At 38.3% G+C, this 25,516-nt stretch overlaps 2 protein-coding genes across 9 annotated transcripts in view; one reads left to right on the top strand and one right to left on the bottom strand.

Moving 5' to 3' along the window:
- LOC124286390 (mitochondrial inner membrane protease subunit 2-like) overlaps positions 1-25,516 on the top strand; it is a 157,038-nt gene that overhangs the window by 30,068 nt on the left and 101,454 nt on the right. The window lies entirely within an intron of this gene.
- On the bottom strand, positions 648-24,888 carry LOC124286389 (leucine-rich repeat neuronal protein 1-like). Of its 8 annotated transcripts, none has more exons than XM_046722753.1 (2): positions 24,753-24,888; positions 648-3,202 (listed from the first exon to the last, which is right to left on the bottom strand). In XM_046722753.1, exon 2 carries the CDS (start codon positions 2,867-2,869, stop codon positions 788-790), a length of 2,082 nt encoding a protein of 693 aa, XP_046578709.1. In that variant the 5' UTR covers positions 2,870-3,202; positions 24,753-24,888; the 3' UTR covers positions 648-787. The 8 variants fall into 8 exon arrangements, with proteins under 8 accessions (XP_046578709.1, XP_046578712.1, XP_046578710.1 ...); XM_046722756.1 differs by lacking the exon at positions 24,753-24,888 and adding an exon at positions 24,482-24,505; XM_046722754.1 differs by lacking the exon at positions 24,753-24,888 and adding an exon at positions 8,327-8,401.

Below are 25,516 nucleotides of genomic sequence, written 5' to 3'. Positions count from 1 at the left end.
GCCTCGTTTCGTCAATGGCGGATTGTATGGTTTATCACCGTGCTCACAAGTGGTAATTCACCTGATGGATCTAGCAGCTGATAGATGTAGATGTTAGAGGAGAAGACCCTTCATTTAAAAACAACAAGCATTCATACGATAAGAATTGTTTGTGTTATTTTTTCAGCCGATATCCGTTAGTACCGCGAGAATAGGAAACGCCTTCCTATATGATAGCATGACATATTAATTACAGTGATATAAAAGAATTGGTTCTTTAACCTTTTTTGTGGTAAATATACATTCTAAATTCAAGTATCACTTTTTTGTATTTGAGCTTACAGTTTGTATTCCTTAGCAGTGATCAAAGTGACAAAAAAAAATATGTGTGTGTGTCCCACAGCAAGTTCTTATTTTATATTTCATTTACCAGTTAAGCATGTAACATTAGATTCACAATTGAGACACAGAACAGCAAGAGACAGATTTGCAAGTGAAATTGAGAAAAACTTTGTTGACACTCATATGACTATCTGAACCAACACTGTTGTCTGCATCACTTCATGAAATTGGGTATACGCTGACTTTTTACATATTCCGGTGAGATGCTTCTATGCAACCACTGTATGCCATTTTTAATGTAATAATGGAAAGCCATATATCACTTCTATCATGTTTTACCACCTTTTCACAGTCTCCGTACTACCACATCTGATGCGCTGGCCAGGGGTACCTTTTCATACAAAGTTGAAATAAGCCATTTTGATCCAACTTTCCATGTCTGTATTGTACCACCTCTCAAACACTGTTAAATCTGGGAATGTGGCAGGAGAGCTGTTCTGGAGGTACACAGAGGGGTACTTGGGGGCTGGTATAGATTCTCCAAGGGAATCTGAGACAAGACGTCACCCTTATCTGGCTCTGGATCCTCATAGTCTTTACGTTTCTTGAACTTTTTCATGACGGTGAAGATGCAGCACATGATCACTGTGACTCCAAGCACTGTGCATACACCTGCTATAATCTTGGGGGTCGTGATGCGTGTGATGCCTTGCTTGACACTCAGTTCATGCTTGGTGGTGATGTTCCGGCAGTGGATGATAAACTCAGAATCATACACAATACAAACTTCGTATGTTGTTAGAGGTTTGAGTGTACCAAGTGTACATTTCATCAGTCCGGCACTCAGCGGGACTACCTCTATGTCCCCACCACTGCTCTCTCTATATTTCAGCTGAAAATTGGATAGTTGACTGTTTTTAATGGATCCTATTAGTTGTAATGTTATGTAGTCATTAGAAATACTGATTGGATAGAATTTGAGATCTCTCTGTAACACGCTCACAACAGTCGAACTTATGTCGTATGACACAGTATTCTGGGCCTCACATGCATATGTTCCTTCATCAGAGGTCCGAACACCATGAACAGATATGGCAGTGTCTTCTATCAACATGACACGATCGCTAGACATTGAGGAGTTGAGAACTGCGCCATCAGGCAACAGCCAATGTATCTTTGGTTGTGGAACACCAATAGCTTGGCACTCCAGGTAAAGATCATCACCAATGGTGATGTTGTATGAGTCTGTGAAGAGTGGAAGCGTAGTTGGGGGGCAGACGGGGGGTAACTGGGAGAGTGGGACCTGCTTGAGTGGCATGTTAGATTTGCTTGTTGGAGAATCACACAAAAGCTTGTCAGCTTCTTTGATGTACATACTTGTGTCAGAACTGGAATTCAAACTCTCCTCTAATTCTTTCTTTATCCAGTACACATTGCAGTCACAGTGCAGTGGATTGTGGTAGAGATGGAGGTTTTGCAATGATGGCAAACTTTCTTTGATATTCACAGACACTGCCATTAGTTTATTATTGTGAAGGAATAAAGAATTCAGTTGGGATACATTTTGAAATGCCTCTTGGTGGATGAAGATGAGATTGGGGTTGTCATGAATCATTAGGTTAAGCAGTCTAGGTAGGTTCATAAAAGCACCTTTTTCAATGACTCTCAGGTGGAGTTGGAAGCTCAAGGAAATCTCCGTTATGTTGGAGTTGGTGAAGTCATTAGTTTCAATCCTCTGTAGCTGGTTTGAGTCCAGCAGCAGGATCTGCAGCCTACCGATGCCTAGGACACACTTAGGCACCTGCCGCAGCATGTTCCGGGACAGATCCAGGACCTTGATGCCATGCACATTTGTAAAAGACGTGGGATGTATTCTGTTAATTTGATTCCCCGACAAGTCTAGGTGGACAAGATGGGGCATTGTGTCAAACACCTTTGGTTCCAGTTTACTGATCTTGTTGTTGGACATGTGTATCTCTGTGACCGATGACATAGCTTGTAACCACAGTCGTTTTAGTTCATACAGGTTGTTGTTGTTGATGATGAATTTCTGGAGATGATTCAATCCCCCAAATGCATGGATTTCTATTGTTTTCAGTGCATTATTGGATAGATCAAGAACGTCAAGATTTTTCAGACCACTAAAGCTACCATGTTGGAGTTTAACTATGGAATTGTTTCTAAGGTTTAGAACTTTCAGCAACTGGACATTTTCGTAAATCCTTTGATTATCCAGGAAGCGAATATGGTTGTAGGACAGATCAAGACATTTGAGATACGGCAGGTAGGGAATATAAGATAGGTTTCTCAGGTTGTTATGATGAAAGAGGAGGACTTCCGTGTCGGGGGGTATGTCGTCGGGGAACTGTCTGAGGTCCCGGTGACTGCAGTTTACCGTATGTAGTCGTCCATTGAAACTGGGGAAGTTTTTAACGGAGCATACGCAAGTGCTCGGACATGATGTCCTTGTGGGGTGGTTCTGTGTCATGTCGAGAGACGAGGCAGCCATCAACAGAGCCCCTGCAAGGAGAAACCCTTGTGGTCTCATGCTGGGGATGAGGTAGACATCTTACCCAACAGTTACATGTAGGACTAACTGCAGATGCAGTCTTTTTGCCATTTTCATAGCTTCAAAAAAATTCATATACCTTTCACATTTCCCTCGAATACACAACTCCAAGAAAATCGCAGCAAACTTTCCTGATAAAAATCACATAATCCATAGAGCAATGGTTTCACACAGTGCTCACAGAAATCCTTTGGTCATTTAGAAAATCTTATCCATCATGTGGATTCCAGCATCTGTTGAATGTGTCTTGAACAGTTGTCAGGTAATTAGTATCCACATCCCAAGACTGCCTTCAGACTGTACTGGTATAGCCTGTAAATAGTACAGAAAACATAATCAATACTTTAGTACTAGCATTATTTAAATCATCTGTTGAACTAGTTACCTGCATGTGTTGGATCAATAATACAACAATGGTTTGTGTATTTGAATTCACCACAGTTCACAGTTCACATGATCAGAATCGTGATAGTGGTGGAAACCAAACAGTATCATAGATGTAATTTCAATCACAACAGGCGGTACCGCCTCCATGGTGTAGTGGTTAGAGCGTCCGCCCGGAGAGCGGAAGGTCGCGGGTTCGATCGCCGACCGTGTCATACCAAAATACGTTAAAATATGGTACTTGTTGGTCCCTGCCTGGGGCTCGGCATTAATGGGTACAAGGACTGGTCGGCTTGGAGTCAGTATAATGTATCTGAATGGGGTATTCATGCTTCACTGCAGCATGGTATCTCAGTGGGCTTGCACTATAAAACCAGCTTCAGTCTGGGCTAGTACAAGCAGCCCCACATACACATACACACGCACACATGTCGTCATATGAGCAAAATATTCTCAAGCACGACGTTAAACCCAATTTCACCTAACCTCACAACAGGCGGTGCATAGTTAATATGCACATATGCGAAGTGTTGTAAAATCTGTATATCATGCTGAAGTTTTGGTCTGTCCATCGTGGCTGTAATTTGTTTTCACTGTTGAGGAAATATTCCCAAGGGATATGTTTGTTTTGTCATCAAATATTTTGTTTATTATGTATGTTGTATTAATCATGGTTAGATAGAAATACATCCTTGTCAGTAATCAGATGTTCTGGGATTTGTTTTATGTAAACACTGTAAATTGTAGTGTATAAGTGAGTGAGTGATTATGGTTTTATGCCGCTTTTAGCAATATTTCAGCAATATCACGGCGGGGGACACCAGAAATGTGCTTCACACATTGTACCCATGTGGGAATCGAACCCGGGTCTTCAGTATGACGAGCAAACGCTTAACCACTAGGCTACCCCACCGCCTTCTGTAATGTATAAAGTGATGATTGAGTTATACATGTCAAATTATCATATTTTCACAAATTTGTGTATTTTACAAACAAATGGATTAACAAGCGAGATTTAGTTCTCATGATCGTTATAAAAGTCTGTATAATTAGTTGTGGTGTTGCCACTATCATCTTTCAAAATTCACAAAATGTCTGTGCAAGGACTAGTAATTAAATCTCTAATGATGGAAGTCAACATTGTCATTAGAAGCATTTCACAGCTTTAATTCTGTTTAATGCTTCAGTTTTGCAACAAATTTGAAATGAGTAGAAGTAAACATGTCAAAATGTTCAGCTCTTCAAGCAAGAATAGCTACACTCATCAAAAGACTAGTCTTACAAAATACATATTTCTTAGGCTGCGTCTATCAGTTCCACCTGCGTGCTTTATATACATGGAGGCTTAAATAATTATACGAGGGAAATGAGTTCACACTTCTTGATCAAGCATTGATCTGTTTCTCACTCCTGATACCAACCTCATGTGTTCAACATAACATTCTTACCTAACAAGTTCAGGTGCGCCATAGAACATGCAGACATTTTTTTTTAAGCCCTGTATATTCCCAGGAGAATGTCGACATTTAGCTGCAAGCAGTGACTTTACTCTGTAGACATTCACACACTGTTTCATCAACTGTTACAGCTAAACTGCCTGGAAAGAAGCCCTACTTTCCATGCCGATATGTAATAATCTAAATAGTAATATTGATACACTTGTAGCACTGGATAATGACACTGCTAGTAGATATTTTCTCCTTTGTGTGTTTTCTATAACATATGTAAGTGTTGACGTGTTTGGTCCGTAGACCGTAAAGGAGGATGAGAAACTGGCAGCAGCCCAATATCCAGCAGCCCAAACCAGGATGCTCTGTAGTGAATCTGTCCATAAATCTGACAGAACAACAACATATCAGAAGGGTTTCCTGTACCATCATTGAGACAACTGAGCTGTGATATCAATGTTTATGTCTGTTGTTTAATGTTCGTAGTAAGATACTAGATAACACAAGATATCAGTATGTGGGAGGTCAGATGCGTTTACATCAGTGTTCACGAATGGTGTTTCAAAGTAACAGGACATTGGGTCCTGTAAGTTTCCGATGTCTGTCTGACTCATTGGAAATTCATAGGACCCAAAGAATAAAATTAAACACACATTTTAGATTTAACATTTCTTATAACTGGCATTGAAATTATTAACAAACATAAGATTTATAAACAGCAAACAAGTGTCACATGTCACATGTAACAACTTCAGTCAAAGTCATTTTGAAATATACAGTCAGACACTGGGGCTGGTGGGTTGTAGACTTCTATCAGACCTTTGGCGAATCTGACAGATATGTCAGAGGGTCAGACGCTATTCGTGAACACTGTTACATCTCAATAGAAGTTTATGGACACCCAATATTTTCATATGGCCATGGAGGACAGATGAACTATAGTCATACAGGACAATCAGGTTTTTCTGAACTTCTTTTAAGTAATGTACAACAAGATTGTGGCTGACAGTCATGTACAAATGGTTGATGATCATCATATGTATCGCATGATATAGTGGCTGAGCGGGTTAGGCAGCTGACTTTGTGTGCTGGCGATTAGGTGCCGGACACTGAGGGTTTAGAGTTCGAATCCTGGATGGGACTCAACCCCCAAAAGTACTAGAATGTGTACTTTACTGAGAAAGTGTAATCCCAGATATAACATATGTTACATGGTGTATTCAGTGTTTGAAATGAATTTACATAATCATGTGCAGAAGTCAATTATTACAGAATTGTAAAATGGATGATGATGTTCATGCACATCACATGATATGATGTATTCAGTGTTTGAAATGAATTTACATAATCAACTGCAGACATCAGTTACTACAGAATTGCTCTCTATCTGTAAATAATTAGAAACATAACACGTCCTCACTGAAATTTACTGGCCTCAGACTTCCTAATTTAATTCCAAACCTTGATATGTTATTTGTATGGATACTTACAAAAAAGAAAAAAGACGTTGACTGTCATTTGGGAATGGGCAACAAAGCAATATTTCACCAATGTTGATATGTCAGAAGTGTTAGTGAATAATATTTCGTATTTCTAACTGCAGTTTAATTTGATCTGAATACCTCTGAAAGAAACAAGTTAAGCTCTTGAAATGTACCTGTGTCATCTTAAATCACAATACTGATAAATTCTTTATGTTGATGCTTCAATACAAATGTTTAAGTATCAGAGATAAATTAATATGTCCCTACAAGAGAAACATTTCAATTTATTTTGCACCTATCAAACATTTTTTAGTCAATTGGTTTAAGCCAAATCGATGATACTTCTAGTATGGAGTGGGGTTATGCATTAAAATACACTGTTTTGTTTCACACAAGAGTAAATCATAAAAGAAAAAAGTTTACAATTAATGTTTTGCTTCACCCTTTTACACAATCAAACAGGTTGTTGCCAACATGCATAAGATAGAATATCCTGTCAAAATATGTAAATATACATGTAAATTATTGAATGTATGTACATATATATTTTAATATAATAGATATGAATATTTATGCATAGGATGAAAAATAATACATACATGGAATATATTGTTAAAAAAGTATAACCCAGATCTTATACTGATGGTTTTCAAAGCCAAGGTGATCTCATGCTAAACAACACTTGACAGACATCGGATACAAACCTCTGTGGCTGCAACTGAGGCGGAAAGCAGTCTAATGCCCCTCGTGTGACAAGGACATTTGTTAGTTAATCACAGTTCCTTTAAGTGGTCCAGCTGTTCAGAAAAGAAGGTTTCAGCAGTATCTGTCCCTTCAGGTTCAGTCCAGCTTAGACTCATCCTCCCATAAAAACAGCCCCATTTGGAGCCGTGTGTTATGCTTGTGAGCACAAGGAAGGTATTGATAATTCACTAACTGCCTTAAACAGACTATTAGTGCACTTGGAATCGTCCCAATCCTCCCAGAGGAATTATTACTGTTGAGGCACATCACTTTTCATCTGATTTGGTGGTCAACGAAAAACTGGCCCTTGTGTCGGCAGTTTTGTGAACAGGTGCACAGCAAGGTGTTGACATTGTTAAAAACTGTAAACAAACACATCATGCGTCCTTATCATTGTGCTGTAAACTTTGAGTCGAATCTCTGATAAATGCTTCAACAATAGCAGCGAGATAAAGATATGTTTACTCACGACTATTTGCAAAACACAAGAGGACTGCAGAGTTACCTTTTGAAAATATCCCTGGAAAGTTTGTAGTGTGTACTTGTGGAATTGTGCAGCGTTGTTCGTGCAGTGCAGTGGAGTAGTGTACGTGAGAGTATAGAGCACGGGACGTGCTAGCATTGATTGGCTCGTGAGCGAGATGCCAGCTGTTAGCATAGATAATGAGTAACTGGAACAGGTCAGGCACACTCTCAGTGTAATTGGACGATTCATGGTATACTCGACCAATCACAAAACACCAGTCTCCAGCTAAAAACTCTTTGGTAAACTCCAATTTTTGCTCTGTCAATGATCAAGAAGTTTCCAACTCTGCCAGAGTTTAGGAACGTGAATGAGATCAGAATCTGGCCTTTTTTCCTTTTTTGTGCGTAGGCCTTTAAGGGTTTCTTTGATCATTTTTTGTTAAAATTCAGTGAGTTGAGCTTGTGTTGAATTGATTATGTAGAAACGGGTTGTGAAATATATTAAAAGCTCTGTGTTGAAAAGTAAGGTCATTGTAACCGGGAGGATGTAGATTTTTGCAATACTCTGAGCAGTGTGCATCTGGTTTGCTATTATTAGATAAGGTAGCTGCTGGTGTCAATGTAAGGCTAGGTTAAACTATAGTCTGTATATGAATTGAATGAAATGGTTAGTGGTATTTATTACAAACTGCCAAATCAGCTTATATAAAACTTGTAACAATATACGCCCCACAACTGGGTTTATGGTGACCTGAGAGTAAGAGATTGAGATATGGTTGTTGCATCAGCAATACCTCCATAGTCAGGCAACTGATTGTATATCACTGAAGTAATTCAAAAAGCTTTAGAAACCAGATCAGTTTACAAGACATGTAATTTGAATCTAAGCAAACTTTGAAATAAATACTCACAAATTGAAGACGCTCAGAAAACTCGACTGAGACTTGTGTCTGTGGAAAAGTGTGAGCTATTGACTAGTCATCATCAGTACGATAAACTCGGGGGGCAGACACAGTGTTAAAATCAATGGAGAGAGGGAGGAATGTGTTTTGTCTCTACAGTGTAGTCAATGAAAGACCTGCACTCAATCCCACATGATTCAGCAAGAACACTCTTGTGGCCAGGTACACGTTCCAGAAGTGACGCCCGTCAACTGTTGAAATTGTGCTGTTCAATAATCGGGCTGAAATCAATCAAGAATTCTTGAGTGCGTTGTCAATGATGCATTCTTAAAATCTATTGTAAGTTTACCTGAAGATGGGAGGGGTCTTGTTGACTCCGGTTTGCCCTCAGACGAATCAATAACATGCTTTTTCTGTTATCTGTCTTACAATAAATTAAAAAAGTATATACCTGTTTTTTATAATAATGAAGGAATTGAAGTTATATTTATGTTGGTTTTGTAAGTATAAACCTAATGACTTTGGGCATATGTACAACTCAAATGAAGTTAAGAACACCTGATATTTAATCTGTCAAGCATGTTTTTCCCAGTTCTAAATGTACTAGTAATGAGAAGGTAAGGAACACGTAATTCTTCTATATTGCTACATTTAATCAGTGAAGTAAGTTTTACCCGTTCCAAATGTACTACTCAAAGAAAAAAAATGTACTACTTAAAGATCAAATGATTCATTCTTCTTTCTACAGGAAATCCATGAAGCAAGTTTTTCCCAGTTCTAAATGTACAAGTAAAGAAAGTTAAAAAACACCTGATTCATTCATATTGCTGCTGTTAGTCTATGAAGCAAGTATTCACAGTTCTAAATATACTACTAAAAATGTTAAAGAGCATCCAATTCTTTACAGGAATTAATATGTCTTTTCATTTCTTTTTTTCCCTATTCTAGATGTACAACTCAAATGTATAAGTCCATTACTCATTAATTATAGTAATATAAGAGAATTTAATGTCTTTTGGATAGCATATTTAGAATTGAAGAAAATTACATAAGGACACAGAATCATGTGTTAATGTAAATAATTTAGTTTTATGTTCTTTTTCAAAGAGAATGCTCAATTTTCTTTGATGTTTAGATAATTATGTAAGCATCCAATATATTAATCCACGTATCCTTTGGATGAAAAAAGGTAGAATAATTGCCAATGATAAACGTAATAATAATAAAACAATTACTGTCAGATGACAGGCAGGGCTGTTCTATGTGATGCCTTAACGACCTGGACGAGTGCAAGTTATCACATGGCCCAAGGCATTGCTTGCTAGAGCCTACTGTGGTAACATCCAGAAAGTCATTCAATTACATCATGACAGATCACCATTATCTCCTTTGTAAACATACCGAAAATATATTGACTTGGCTAAATATGAATATACACATCTTGTACTGACAGAACCTGGATCAAAAAGGCTGTTTCCTTTGTAAACATACTGAAAATATAATTTGACCCAGGAAAATATGAACATACGTTTCTTATACTGAGAGAACCATGGTCAGAATGGCAGTTTCCATTGTAAACATACTGAAAATATATTGACCCACATAAATATGATCATACATTTCTTACTGAGAGAACCATGGTCAGAATGGCAGTTTCCATTGTAAACATACTGAAAATATTTTGACCCACATAAATATGATCATACATTTCTTATACTGAGAGAACCATGGTCAGATCTCCTGTTGAAGTTAATAACCACACAATGGACTGAACTGCAGGTGGTTAAATATTGTACATCCACTTCAGGGATGATAATGCAATTACCCACACTCCACAGCCTGGCCCAGCAGGTGTGCAAGGTGGTTTATGGCACCGGTAATTAATCTGCAAAGTCAAGGTAAATGTAGGTTCGATAGACGCTTCATCGGTAGGTTGACCCTGCAAGCATTCTCTTCTACCTGAATTATTTTATGACTCTTTGCTTTGATTTAATCAGACCTGAAGAGGAAACTTTCAATCTGGCTAGTGGTTTTGCACCTCCGACAAAAGTGATATGCCTTGATTATTGGATTGGAAGTGTCAAAGGAAACTGGTTTGGAGAGAAAAATGGGTTTGATCTTTTGTAATGTTTATGGCCATTTCTGTGGCAATAGGTTTCATTAGCTGGCTTGTGTTTAGGTGGAATAACTTGCACGTGGACGAGGCTATATTGACAATGTTATCACACCTTCACGTGTATCATTGTCAATGTTTCTGGTTGAGTGGAGAAAACAATTTATGTTTCGGTGCTGTATTGATTATATCTTTACAGGTTATGACACAAATAAATTGCTCGTCATGTTGTGGCACGCTGTCATAACTTGTAGATTAATCATGACTTTTTATTATTGCTTGGTTTTCCGGATGATCTTTTCAGAACAATAGATCCAGTGGTGTAAGTTATTTGGTCTAACAGAATAAGATATTATTGACCCGTTTTTATTATATTTTCCAGTACTTAAATGTGTCAGTGGAGTCACATGGAAACAAAATAGATTGCCCTCAAATATCGTTTATGTAACATGTTAAGAATTATTTTTATTTTTTACACAGTGAAGCTTATTTCTTTGCAGTCAGTTTGTGTAGAAAGTTGTTCTTTCCTTGCTAACATATTTTTTGGATGCTGGAAATTGTTTGGAACATTTTCTAATGTTCCACTTTTAAAAACTTTGACACTTACTATCAGTTTTGTAGGATGTAGTACATTCTTGAATAATCACGTCATCTGTTACGTTGAAGATTTTTAATTTCAATTTTGGGGCAGACCAAGGCATCTCAATTATCATGTAATAAATGTTCCCAAAGTAAGTGTTTATTTATGGGATTACACTTTCTCAATAAAGTACAGATTCTAGTACTTTTTTTAGGTGAGTCCATTTGGGATTCGAACCCACACCCTCAGAGTTAGGCATCTAATTGCAGCTCACAAAGTCAGCCATTTAACCCATTCAGCCTCTGTGGCTTCCACTAATTAATGACATTAATGGTTTATAAATGTCAAACCTGTATTTTGTACACTATTCATCTGCCATTTCTAAGCAAAGCATGCATTTCAGGGGTGACGTATTTACTGGTTTTTAAGAGTTTTCAATCACAGGCTGTAACTGCTTTATCTCATAGATAAGATTCTCATAATTACAACATAACCCCTATCGAGAGATGAAATGTTTTCATGAATTATAAATACCCTCATCGCCAACTGTTGATATTTTACCTCCTACTTCACAAAGGAGAGTCATTATCAGCAGCACCATGCTGATATTAAATATTTAGAGGAACGTGGTGTCTAACTGCACGGGGCCTGTGATGTACGAGATAGGATCTGTGGGTACACTCCACAAGCTGGCTCTCCGGGGATAGACTGGGCTAGTTTCTATAGGCTTTTGACACACGCTCATCCGTCAGATGGCAGATGAATATATGAATTATTTTGGCTTTTAATGAATACTGGATTTTGGAAACGGAGAATACAATTTCCTATTCAGATACCGCATGTTTTGATATTTTAACTGGAAAATGAAATAGGTGATGCATAGTGTATCAAGTGCTTTGTGTAAACATGCATGGGATAAATAGTGTTTTAGGCCTTGGTAGTAAGATGAGGTAATGTCTTTGTACATATACACTGACTAGGATTGTTTGAACATTATCACCAGTGATGACTAGCACTAGAAGTCATCATTTGTACACTTTGAACACATTTTAGGATATGTATATTATGTGTACATTTAGGACTTAGTGCTATGAATGATGAATAATAATGATAGTAATCATCATCATCATCATCATCATCATCATCATCATCATCATCATATATGTGATAAGATATGACATTAACATATTTAGACATCATCTTCACATCTATTCACAGTTTGAGTAATTGCTGTTCTCTATAATAAGCATAGCTGGTATGTTTTCAAAAGAATTTAAAGATCACTAGTTCTTTGATGTTGCTCTAGTTAATTGGAAATGCTGTGATAAATTAACTCTGGTGATCTGAGAGTTTGATGATCGTTCCATGTTAGATTTATGATAGTAAAACTGGGTGATCTTTACCTAATTGTGATTGTTATGTGAATGATTATGCTCAGATATTTGAATAGAAATGATTTTTTCTGTTTATGAAATGAGATGGTGATATTGATTGCTGGTCTCTCAATGCTTATGAAGCAAACAGTAGAGGAATTGTTGTTACAGAAATAGCAGGATTGCTTCCATGGTTTAATGGATGGATAATGCATCTGCCTGGAGATTCCCCAACCGTGTCATGAAGTATGATGTTCACAGATTGTACTTGTTGTTTCCTTGCCTGATGTTTAAATACTGTACTTGTTGTTTCCTTGCCTGATTTTAAAAGGTTGTAGTTGTTGTTTTCCTGCCTGATGTTAAATATTGTACTTGTTGTTTCCTTGCCTGATGTTTAAATATTCTACTTGTTGTTTTCCCAGCCTGATGTTAAAAATTGAACTTGTTGTTTCCCTGCCTGGTGTTTAAATATTGTACTTGTTGTTTCCCTGCCTGATGTTAAATATTCTACTTGTAGTTTCCCTGCATGTTACTTACCTGATGTTTAGAGGTTGTACCTGTTGTTTCCTTGGCTGATGTTTAAATATTGTACTTGTTGTTTCCTTGCCTGATTTTAAAAGGTTGTAGTTGTTGTTTTCCTGCCTGATGTTAAATATTGTACTTGTTGTTTCCTTGCCTGATGTTTAAATATTCTACTTGTTGTTTTCCCAGCCTGATGTTAAAAATTGAACTTGTTGTTTCCCTGCCTGGTGTTTAAATATTGTACTTGTTGTTTCCCTGCCTGATGTTAAATATTCTACTTGTAGTTTCCCAGCCTGGTGTTTAAAGGTTGTACTTGTTCTTTCCTTGCTTGGTGTTTAAAGGTTGTACTTGTTGTTTCCCTGCCTGATGTTAAGTATTGTACTTGTTGTTTCCTTGCCTGATGTTTAAATATTGTACTTGTTCTTTCCTTGCCTGGTGTTTAAAGGTTGTACTTGTTGTTTCCTCGCCTGTTTCCTTGCCTTTGCATTAAGTGGATAAAACAGGGACTGGTGAATACAGAACAATACATGACTTGGTTGCTGCACTGTTTCACCATACCCACTGGGTGTCGGTTAATGCTGATACATTTATCACGTTTCCTAAATGGGTAAAATGTGTGAGGCCCATTTCTTGTGCCCCTTCCTCGCCATGATATTGCTGGAATATTGCTAAAAGCAGCGTAAAACTAAACTCACACACATTTCCTAAGTAGTTAAAATTCATTACAGAAAGTAACCTAGTTCAGATCAAAACCGTGATTGAAACAAACCTATCCTAGCAGCCCTTCTCATAGTCAGGTGATTGTAAAGAAAACCTCCCAAGTGTGACAGAGATGCTTGAACAAACTAGAGATCATCCTCTATTGCCGTGGCTTTGTCCCCTGCTACAAATACACTGAAACAATACAGTGGAGTGATGTAGGAAGTGGATAATTGGATCTTGGGTTCCCTTGGGAGGGGGAGCTGTCAGACCAACTCATGTGATGTGGGATGATTTGGCTGGCTCTGTAGGTCATAGTAACTGCATCAGCAATCGCCATGACATCATTTTTGACCTCAGAGAAGTTTTACAGTGCTTTAAAGAAGTATTCCCTGCTGATGTCTTAGTGAGAATATTTATGACAATTCTTCAAGGAAAGAGAAGCGTGAAAGTTAGAAGAGTGAGATTTTTCTGTGGAGAGTTATTTGAGAACAACACTTTGGACTTGGAATTCTGTGATTATCCACCAGACAAAGAGTTTATTTTTTAGAAAACACTTTGGACTGTAATTCAGTGATTATCCACTGGAAAGGTTGACAATTTTTAATTTCAATTTTAGGGATGAATTCAATTTTAGTGCTGACCAAGTGTCTCAATTATCATGTAATAATTTTGCCCAACTTATATATGGGATTACACTATCTCAATAAAGTACAGATTCTAGTAATTCAGTTGCTTTTAATGGGACGTTAATGAGTTATTACTAGTTCTATAATAGGTAGGATTATTGTCAGGATTTTATGTTCCACTGCATTCGTTGTAAACTGGTCACTTGGAAATATACCTTCAGACTTGTTCAGTCATGACAGGAAATGTTGTCTTGCTTTAGGAGATGCAATGTGCTAAAGGAGAGAACACGCTCTGTATGCTGGGAAATTTAACTGAGGTACATTGAAAATGAAAGCAGCAAGATCTGTTTCCATCATCATGTGAATGCCCTGCTAAAGGCAGGGTCCAATGTACCTTTCCCATGTTATCAAGATCATGTGTTCATGGATCACTAGTGATGGTACAGTGATGGTTCAGTGATGGTACAGTGATGGTACAGTGATGGTTCAGTGATGGTACAGTGATGGTTCAGTGATGGTACCAGGCTTTAAGGAAAATGTGAGCATGTCCTACAGCACCTCTTTGGGTGATGAGGATATTGGTCAGGGTGATGTGTGGACACACTGTAAGATCCCTGAAAGATCCACTTTATGACGTGACTCTACCCTGAAGAATCCACTTTATGACATAACTCTACCCTGAAGAATCCACTTTATGACATGACTCTATCCTGACAGATCCGCTTTATGACATAACTCTACCCTGAAGAATCCGCTTTATGACATGACTCTACCCTGAAGAATCCGCTTTATGACATGACTCTACCCTGAAGAATCCACTTTATGACATGACTCTACCCTGACAGATCCGCTTTATGACATAACTCTACCCTGAAGAATCTGCTTTATGACATGACTCTACCCTGAAGAATCCACTTTATGACATAACTCTACCCTGAAGAATCCACTTTATGACATGACTCTATCCTGACAGATCCACTTTATGACATGACTCTACCCTGAAGAATCCACTTTATGACATGACTCTACCCTGAAGATCCACTTTATGACATGACTCTACGATGGTAGATCCACTTTATGAAATGACTCTACCCTGGAAGATCCACTTTATGACATGACTAGTTAGTCAGGCTGATGTGTTGAACACAATCTCTATGAAGAGATAACAAATACAGTTTGGACTTTTAATTAAACTGAAAGTGGTCGTGCCATGTATTGTAAACACAAAGCCTGCACCTGAAAGCTGAAGCATGACTGACTCTCTAATAACGCAATATAGTTCAAAGGGAGAAAAGTAATTTAACGCCAAAGGAAAATAGTAATAAAACATCAGTGGATATTCAAACTGAAGCACAGCAATGAGAACAAACACAGTACTGCTAAACAAAGGTAGACTGGATTGTAATTCAGCAAGAAGAAAGAACACATTCCAGATAAGATTTACCACAAAGGACGACTTTACTTTTCTTTGCAAATCATCATGTGTGAGCAGAACTTATGTACACGTTTTGTGTGTTTACTGATTTTCAGTAAGCCATTCATAATATTTTCAACACTATTTTTGTATTTTATACCCAAATGGAATCTGTTTTACTGGATACTTGAGTCTAGGGCTGAAATGAATCCACTTTGAGACGAATACCGTTCATTTCAGTAAATACATGGTAACAAATACAAGTAGTTATTCATGAATACTTTATGTTTAATAAATCAAATATGTATTTGCTTTGGTTGAAACATTTCAATGAAAAGTTTTGTAAAGCGAAAAAGCATAATATTGCAACAATGCCACTTATAGCCTAATGAGAGTAAGGGGGCCTTGGCAAAATGGCACCAGTTATGAAATAACGAACTGAATTTATCAAGGGATCTGATTCGATTAGCTGAAAACATGAGTGAATCGTAAGAGGACTACTTGAGACTGTTCTTTCTCTGACATTGATGTTATACATTGTTCACGAATAGCGTCGGACCATCGGACAAATCTGGCAGATTTGCCGACAGTCCAATGGAAGTCTTCAACCCGCTGGCCCCAGTGTCCGACTGCAATGACTTTGACTGAAGTTGTTATATGTGACATGTGACACTTGTTTGCTGTTTATAAATTGTACGCTTGTTAATAACTTCAATGCCTATTACAAGGAGTGTTAAATGTGTGTGTGTATTTCTTCTTCTGTGCGTCGTGTGAATTTTCAGTGGGTCAGACAGACATCTGAAACTTACAGGACCCACTGTCCTGTTACTTTGAAATACCATTCGTGAACACTGGTTGTATATTTAGGTTACCTTAGACAACACTGATAATAATTTTACCAGACATTACCTTTGAACAAGTGGCCAAAGTTGCAGACTGGAGTGGTATGCATAAGTTCCTAGTGTTGCAAAAATACTCCAAACAATGGTATTACACACGAGGAAATTATGCTGTTTAAACATCAGACACACTACAAATGACTAAAGCGATCAGCTTTTCTCAGATAGATTCAAGCTTTGGACCAGTGGTTGAAGTTCGACTTGAGTGGTTGGCATAAGTATTCCATGTTACAAAAATACTTCAAACAATGGTATTACACACGAGGAAATTATGGTGTTTAAACATTAGACACACTACAAATGACTGAAGCGATCAGCTTTTCTCAGATAGATTCAAGCTTTGGACCAGTGGTTGAAGTTCGACTTGAATGGTTGGCAAAAATTCTTGGTGCAACTACAAAATTTCAATAAGAAAACAAGTATTACATTCAAGGAAATGAGGTTGTGTAAACATTCTGCACAGTACAAATGAATGAAAATGTCAGAGTTTCCCACATAGCTTTGAAACCTGATGGTTAGATGATTGCAGTGACAAAGATCAACATGAGAGAACACAGAAAAGCTGTTAAATGAAACATTGATCCCGTTTTGTTGTCAAAGCTTTTCAAGGCCAATGGGCCAGCTCTCAAATAACTGAATGCAGAAAAAAACCCACCAACCTTAAGTGGTCATGCTTAATGATGATGAAAGATATTAACCAGGATTGTGGTATGCGTTGTTTACCTATCTGCCTTAGATCCAGCTGTTGGCAAATCAATGTCAAAATGGGTTTGATCGTAGGCCATGCTTCTCTTTTAGTTAGGGTTATTATTGAACATGATATTGAAAGAGAGAATGTGTATTAATGAGTTCAAGTGAGTTTAAGGTATTATTGCTTTGTAACGACTTTAAGTGCAGTTCTGGCCAACAAGCCAGTGATGAGGCAGCTTCTGTATTAGAGTCTGTAGCTGTTAGTTAACCTGACTATAATTAGTTCAGTGTCTTTCAGCCTGTCCATTTGTTTTTGTTTCTTCATGTTTAATGTTCAAAATGACAGGCCTGTAAATAATACAGTCACAACAAGACAGTCCTGTGATTAACATCAGTACCGTTGATTTTATCTTGTTAGTCTTTTGACAAACAAGGGTTGCTGAAACAATTCTAATCTGAATCTTCACAGGTACCTGTCCATCTAGATATAACTAGTGTTACAAGTCCCTTTTCGTAAACGTAACCAGGTAATCAAACTAAGGTAAAAGTGCTCTTTGGTTTCACCGAAGAGGTAAATATTAGAAACTTCCATCAGGTTGGCATGAAAGTCCTGCATCAAGCTGACCTTCTGCGATATAACTGGAATACAGTTAATAGCAGTTTTGAACCCAACTCAGTCACTGTTACTTGCTTGCTTCCTTCTCAGGCTTTCCAGACCATGAAGATGAAGGTTAGAATTGGTCTTCAGCAACCCATGCTTGTCGTAAGTGGTGACTAACAGAATCGGGTGGTCAGGCTCGCTGACTTGGTTGACACATGTAATCGTATCCTAATTGTGTAGATCAATGCTCATGATGTTCATCACAGGATTGTCTGGTCCAGATTCGATTATTTACAGACCGCCACCATATAGCTCGGCTGGAATATTGCTAAGTGCGGCTTAAACACCAAGGAAACTAAACTCAGGCTTTCCAACCTCTGAAGCTTCCCAAACCTCTGAAGCATCACTCATGCACCAGTTGATGGTTTGAACACAGAGACAGTAGTTATTAGGGAGCAAGCCACAGAATCTGAGATTAGAGGCCACTGTAGACGTAGAACTGCTTTGTGTTGTCTGGTACTGCAAACTAGGTGATAGGTAGACTTCATTAGTGATGAATGACAAAAGTATATTGGCCTGTCACTATCAGACAGATCTGATGTTTCTGAGTGCACCTCAGTTGTCTCAGACGTTCAAGGAGTTGCCATAGCATTTGGATGATTTCTCCAGGCTAGGTAAATGGCAGAAGCATGTGATGAACATTATAGGCTTTCAAATTTCAGATTTATATCTGGAAATACAAATTACACTAACTATGACATGAATATTTGAGTTGCCTTTGGCTGCAAAAGGAACTTGATTTGCTGAATGGCTGAGACTAGTAAGAGTAATTATATAGAGACATATCTCTACCTGCTTCCAGAAAGTAAGACTTGTATAGGGATGATGTTAAATTTAGGGTCCAAGTGAATTGTTTGAGCAGAGACCACATAATAGATATGGTCTCTGGTTTGAGATAGACATAATGACGCATATGTCTGAAGACGACAGGATAATAACCAGTTATCTCAGTAGAATGCACAATATGCAGTCCCACTTTGGCATCACAGAAATACCATTTCTTGGAAAGGCATTGAGAAGTTTGTTATGGATAACAACTTTTATTCTACAAACCGATGTTTCAGATCTCCTGGTTGCCCCTTCATCATATGATTCATTCACTCAATGAACTGTCACAAAGATAAAAGAATTTGTTGCCCATTAAAGAGTGTCATATGATATAGTCACATTTTAAAGACACATAGAATAATCTTTTGTAAATTCCACTTTCTTTCTTTTGACTGTTTGAAGATGGAGTCATTAACTGATCCTAACATCTTCCACTGATGATTGACATGCTACTGGTATTCCTTCAATCACCTAGGTAAATGTATTCAGTTGATTATTGTGTGGTAAGTGTCCTTCATTGTGGATGGCAGTCACTGCGTGTGATGACCCTTGGTGAATGTCGGCCACAGTGGAATCACAGTGACTGATGAGAACCTCAGATCTCTGTTATCACTGTAAACTACGAGGGAGAGACCTCAGACTAGACAGGGAAATAATCACGGAATAGTCACAGTTGTTTTACTAGGAGCTAGTGATCATCCTCCAAGGACAGTTGTGATAAATATCACAGTTCACCTAACCAGTAGACGAGGGTAGGTTTTAGTCCTTCAAGACATTGGGAAGTGGATCTAAAAGTTTCTTTAATCAAGTTCACTGTTACTACTTTCTCATTACATCTACTCCTGGTATTTATTTCAATTGATACTTGTGTGGATTCAAATTTCAGGTATTTAGTTATTCTGTGGTAGTAATGATCAAAATAGGGAAATTCATCTCCATCTTAATTGACTTGGCATTTATTTAGTGCCTATTTGGCGTCATTGGCTTGTGTGAAGTATGTTCACTCGTCACACTGGAAAATGTTATTTCCCATGAGGAACATTTTGTGAAGCATGGTGTCTTGACATAGGCTTTGTCTGATATAGGCCTTAGTGTGGCTGAAGGGGTCGTTGTCGGCACAGGTACTACAGATATGTACCCCAGGCACGTTTCTGTATTACAGACATGTACCCTAAACAAAGTCAAACTACAGAAACGTACCCGGTACCCTAAACGACGGACGAGTCCATATTACGCGACCAAATACCGAAACCGTATGTTATTCCCGTTCAGCTGATTGCAAGTGGTGTACGTTGTGCACCGTGAAATATTCGTTATACTGTGTATGCTCTTATATAACGCAATCAAATGCATCTAATGCAACAGTATGACAGTTCAGATCAAGAAAACTCCACAATGCAGAATGGAATCATCCTAGGGTACATTTCTGTATTCTGATTATGGCCAGGGTACATTTCTGTATACAGAAACGTACCTGGGGTACACATCTGTAGTACCCGTGCCGACAACGACCCTTTCAGCCTTAGTGTGATGTGCTCTATCTTCAGGAAGGGTTTCGTTGTTCACAGCTCGTAAAGTGACTTCATTCTAGATGTTGGAGCATGGCTGGAACACTGCAGTCTAAGGCACAATAACCCACTGTGAAAGTTGTGTCCTTCTAGAACACCATAAACTTGTGAAGTCAGGTCCTGGTTATGTGTTTCAGTCTTTCAGACCCATACATAAGCTTATCAGTTTCACCAAAGGGGTCTTCCCCATACATGGATGATATACCGTGATGTAACTGAAACTCAACTCCCTCACTCATTCATAATGTTCCAGGCATGATGTTGCTCCAAACTTCAAAAACAAAAATTCAAAACCTCTGCACATTCTCACCTTTTACTAATGCTTATTTTCTTAACAAATATTTTGATAGACAAAAGCAAGTACATTTATATTTGAAAGAACCCTGTGGTATCGAACATTCAGATAACATACCCGGAAGCTGTGGTAAATCTAGGCTTGCTTCAGTTACATTGTAAAGGAACCCTTGTGAGATGAAAGATAAGATAACAAACCCTGGATTGTGGAAGATCTATAATTGCTTTAATTAGGTCTACGGCATCAGTAAGGGCTGTGTGGAAGGGAAAATGATATGGTTCAGTAACAGACAAATAGACCAATCCTCCCCAACTATATGTACCAAAGTGACTCCTAAATATTCAGTTGCAGAATTGTCAGGGAAATTACTTTTTATCTTGAGTGGTCATGACATTCCGGAATTAATTTTTCTTTTAAAAACAATGTTTTGATATGTATCAGAATCAGTAACTAATACCAATACTGTTCTTCTTCGGTCTTAATGTCGCCGTTAAATCAGCTGGTTCAATCAGAGGATGTTTTAGTGATTTGAAACCTTGGATTGACCAATCAGAATCAAGTATTTTAAAAATTCTTTGTATAATTACAGTATCCACATATTGTTGTTATTCTTGACAAAATAGAGTAAGTCACAATGCAAATAAAAACAATACTAGATTTACGAGCTAAAACAAGAGAACAAAACTCATCTTGTTAAAAATAACCCTTAAGGAACACTGTTTAGTAAATAATGGCAGGTAGCAATACGTGACGAACATGCTACAGATGTATGCTAATGGCCACAGTTTTACTGCCATGTTCTCGGACTTCCTGCAAGTTCTGTATATGTTGGACAAAGGGGATAAGCTTGGAAAGCACAGGAAAGGAGCGTTGTTCGGGGAACTAGAAGCGTGTAGAACCATAATGAAGGCTAAAGAGTGATGAATGAGAATTCAATATAAGGGAAGCAGGAGGCTGAAGATTGATGCTTGGCTAAACCCATCATGGCAACCTCAGTAATCAAGAAGAAACTGAATTAAAGAGGAATCTATGAAATCTTAATACTGGATAAGAAGTCATTGCAATTTCTTTTCTTGTAATTGCTTCTCGTTCTGCATGAATGCGTTAACTGAAGCATTTTCAAGATTCTTACGCGTACAAATGTGTAGTGATAAAAAAAAATCGGTCTGTTTGGACAGACCGTATTTGCTGAACCTTCTCTAACTCAGAACAATTTATATCAACGATAATATGGTTGTCCTTGGATGCCAAGTATGCCTGAAGGTTCGGTATAAGATGACTTGTCAACGGTCTAATTGGATTGGTTAGCTGCTGGGATGTTTAAAGAGGGAACTCCGTACACTGACCATCCTGGAACAGTGATGTGAAGCTTGTAGCCACTCCAGACCACAACTATTGACCAGCCAGGCTTCATTCTGCAAATGACTGTGTATGAGTGCCGCCAGTCTACTAATGCGTTCATGGCGCCACAACTTTGGTACCGAATTTCCAAACATTCTGCATATATTTCACCCAATCCATTTTTCCAAATGAGATTGTCAAATTTCTGGCCATTTACATTATACTCCATTTAGATAGAATGACTTAACTGTCAGACTTCAGATAACTTTAGATTGGGTTTTGTTCAAGTCATCATTGATACATGCACATATATTTTCCATCCTTTGTCATTTGTTATTCCCTGTCAACATGAATAATGGTGGAAACTGGACGCATCTGAAGATATCCGACTCTCAATGTTCTGTTTTTTTTAAAACAGGAAACATGGCTGCTAGAGAGCATCAAGGAAGATGCAATGTTAACTTTCAGAATGCTTAGACTTAACTTTTAGAATCCAATACATAACCCTTCAGAGATTTGAACGACATGGCGATAATATATATTGCTAGAATCATAACTGCTATATCAAGACAGATTTGAAATTGTTTGAGGTCAAAGGTTGAGGTGTTTGTTTGCACTTTACGTTGCACACAGTAATATTCCAGTTTCTATGACGACAGTCTGTAAGTAATAGACAAGTATGGACCAGACAACCTTGTGATTGACATCAGGAAGATCGATCGACATAACTGTGGTATGACTTGATTCAACCAAGTCCAAGCAATCCTGACTATCCAATCCCGTTACTTGCCCCTAGGAATACAACCCAGATACATGAGGGCAGTCTGTAAGTCATAGACAAGTATGGACCAGACAACCTAGTGACTGACGTCATGAACATCAGTCCTGGCAGACTATGTTGTCAGTGAGAGTTCACATGTCAAGAATAGATTTGTAATTTGATTCTGTTTTATTGTATTTTATTGTATTCTTAACTTTGTCATCACCACTGGAAACCATAGAAACAATGTTACTATTTTTAAAGAAATGTACACGTTTACAACAAATCATCACACCAATGTATATTTTAGCCATAGATGGTTCTTGGTTCTCGGATTAATTACATTAACATCTCTAACATTTAAGAAAAATAATTGTGATATTCCACTGATGTCGTGGCGCTATAGGGTAGCCTAGTGGTTAATATGTTCGCTCATCACGCCAATGACCCTGGTTTAATTCCCTACATGGGAATAATTTGTGAAGCCCATTTCTGGTGTCGCCTACCGTGGTATTGCAGGAATATTGGTAAAAGCGGCATATAACTAAAACTAATTCACTCACTCTACTGATGTCGTCACTTATTTGCCAGATCAAGAAACCAGAGTTCAGAAATGATACTAGTCAACTCGTCAGCCAGTAGTCTATTTTCTTATGGAAATGTTGGAAAAATGGTGGTCCATTGTATTGATCGAGTGGTTATCTTCTAGGCTGGTTTCTCATTGTAATTGTGCATTTTGGCTTGTGTGTACTAATCTCAGAGTGAGTGAGTGTGGTTTTAAGCTGCTTTTAGCAATATTCCACAATATCACGACGACCAGAAATGAGCTTCACACATTGAACCCATAGGGGAAATTGAACCCGTGCGTAACGAGTGAACACTTTAACCATCAGGCTACTCCACAGCCCCCTCAGACTGAAATATTGTTTGTTTGACTAATGGATATTTTACACACACCATCTGGAAATAGATGAAAAGTTAACCCGTTGCAAACAAATGAACCTATGAGTTTGATCAGTGTATATATACTTGTCTTTTATTACTGCCATTGTAAACACTTAGCTTGTAGCACATGAACTGATACTGTTTATAACCCTTTTTAATGAGTACCATTGTATCTAGTAGAGATCCAAAAGACCACTGACAAATTTACTCAGTATCAAACATTGCAAAAGGAACTTGAATAACATGGAATATTTTCAACTGCATTACCCAAAAATGCCACAGATATGTGTACTGAGATAATTTCAACCAACTTTCCTCCAAAGTTAAAGGACCGCCTCCATAGGTGTAGTGGTTAGAGCGTCCGCCCGGAGAGCGGAAGGTCGCGGGTTCGATCCCCGACCGCGTCATACCAAAGGATGTTAAAATATCGTACTTGTTGGTCCCTGCCTGGCGCTTGGCATTAATGGGTACAACAAGGACTGGTCGGCTCGGAGTCAGTATAATGTGTCTGAGTGGGGTATTCATGCTTCACTACGGCGTGGTATCTCAGTGGGCTAGCACTATAAAACCAGCTTAAGTCTGGGCTAGTACAAGCAGCCGCACATACACATACACACGCATGCACGTCGTCATATGAGCAAAATATTTTCAAGCACAACGTTAAACCCAATTTCACCTCACCTCACCCAAGTTAAAGAAAACTATGTGTCTGTGCTTTCAAGTTTGTTATAGTTATCTTAAACGTCTTTTTCAGAATAATATATATTTTTGCAACCAGATACAGTTGTATACAGTGTTCTGAGCAAACTGTCATGGCAGATTATCAGAAAGAGAGTTGAATACTTACTGTACAATGGTATTTTCACATCAAATCTCAGTCAAATTACTCTGTTCCCAGCTCCACGATGTATGAAAAGTCTGAGTTACTTTACTCATACTTTCTGCCAGAGCTACTATTGAACTTTTGAAGGAAATATCCAAATCATGAGCAGATCAATGAACAACCCGACTGTTATCAATTCATGCTCCGACAAAAAGAACTAACTTCCCAGCGAAGAAGGCAATTGTTTAAGGAAACTGCGTCATTGATCCAATGCGTGAAAAGTACGAGAACTTACATGGAGAAGTTGTGGAAGAGATGTTCCTAGGGCACCATTGATCAAGGCTACCACAGTGTTTGTCCGCTTGGAGTGTTTGCACTGATGCTACTCACAACCTCGGGATGAAATAATCCTATCAGCAGCGGCACTCTGGAGTCCGAGGAGTGCCACCGGACACCACTCCATCAGACTAACCTTTGCCCAAGTGGTCGGGACCAGTGCCAAATTTCACACCCAGTTCATTTCCATTTTGCCATACTTTTTACCGAGTATTTGCAAATGTCATCCGAGGCATACTTTTCCGATTGCATCTTTAACTGTGAAAATAGTTTCCATTTGTGCCTTCCGTGATATTACGTTTGGTATCCGTCCTCAGTGTACAGGGCTGATTGGGCAGTGCCGTACAGAGCTCAGATGCATGATTAAAATCAATATTGAGCTGAATAGCTCATCTGTGAGGAAATTGTGAGAATCACCATCTCTACTCCCAGGACACAGCCTCCCCACAGATCCCGATTTCCTTGGACACCAAACAAGGATTTTCGCCACAAGCAGACCACGATGAATTCATCAAGCTGTAGCATTCACACTGACACGTCAATAGCCAAATGTATCAAATTAATCAAATCTATGGTGGCTCGTAAACCTTGCAGTCACTTCTTGACTTCACTAAATGCTTGCACACGAAGGGTCTTCCAACATGTCTTAAAAGGGGAACTTTAGAAAAGAGTTCAAAACTTTGTGGTCTTAGCATTTAATTTTGTTTTAATATATGCTCTTAA

Source organism: Haliotis rubra, unplaced genomic scaffold (genome assembly GCF_003918875.1).
Source record: "Haliotis rubra isolate DU_JTF1 unplaced genomic scaffold, ASM391887v1 Scf381, whole genome shotgun sequence".
In the NCBI taxonomy this organism is placed as follows: Eukaryota; Metazoa; Mollusca; class Gastropoda; order Lepetellida; family Haliotidae; genus Haliotis; species Haliotis rubra.
The sequence above is the reverse complement of the archived record's forward strand: the minus strand, read 5'-3'. Positions and strand labels throughout refer to the sequence as shown.

Coding starts and splice junctions, on each gene's coding strand:
- LOC124286389 (XM_046722753.1), bottom strand. CDS start 2,869: ATGAGACCACAAGGGTTTCTCCTTGCAGGGGCTCTGTTGATGGCTGCC.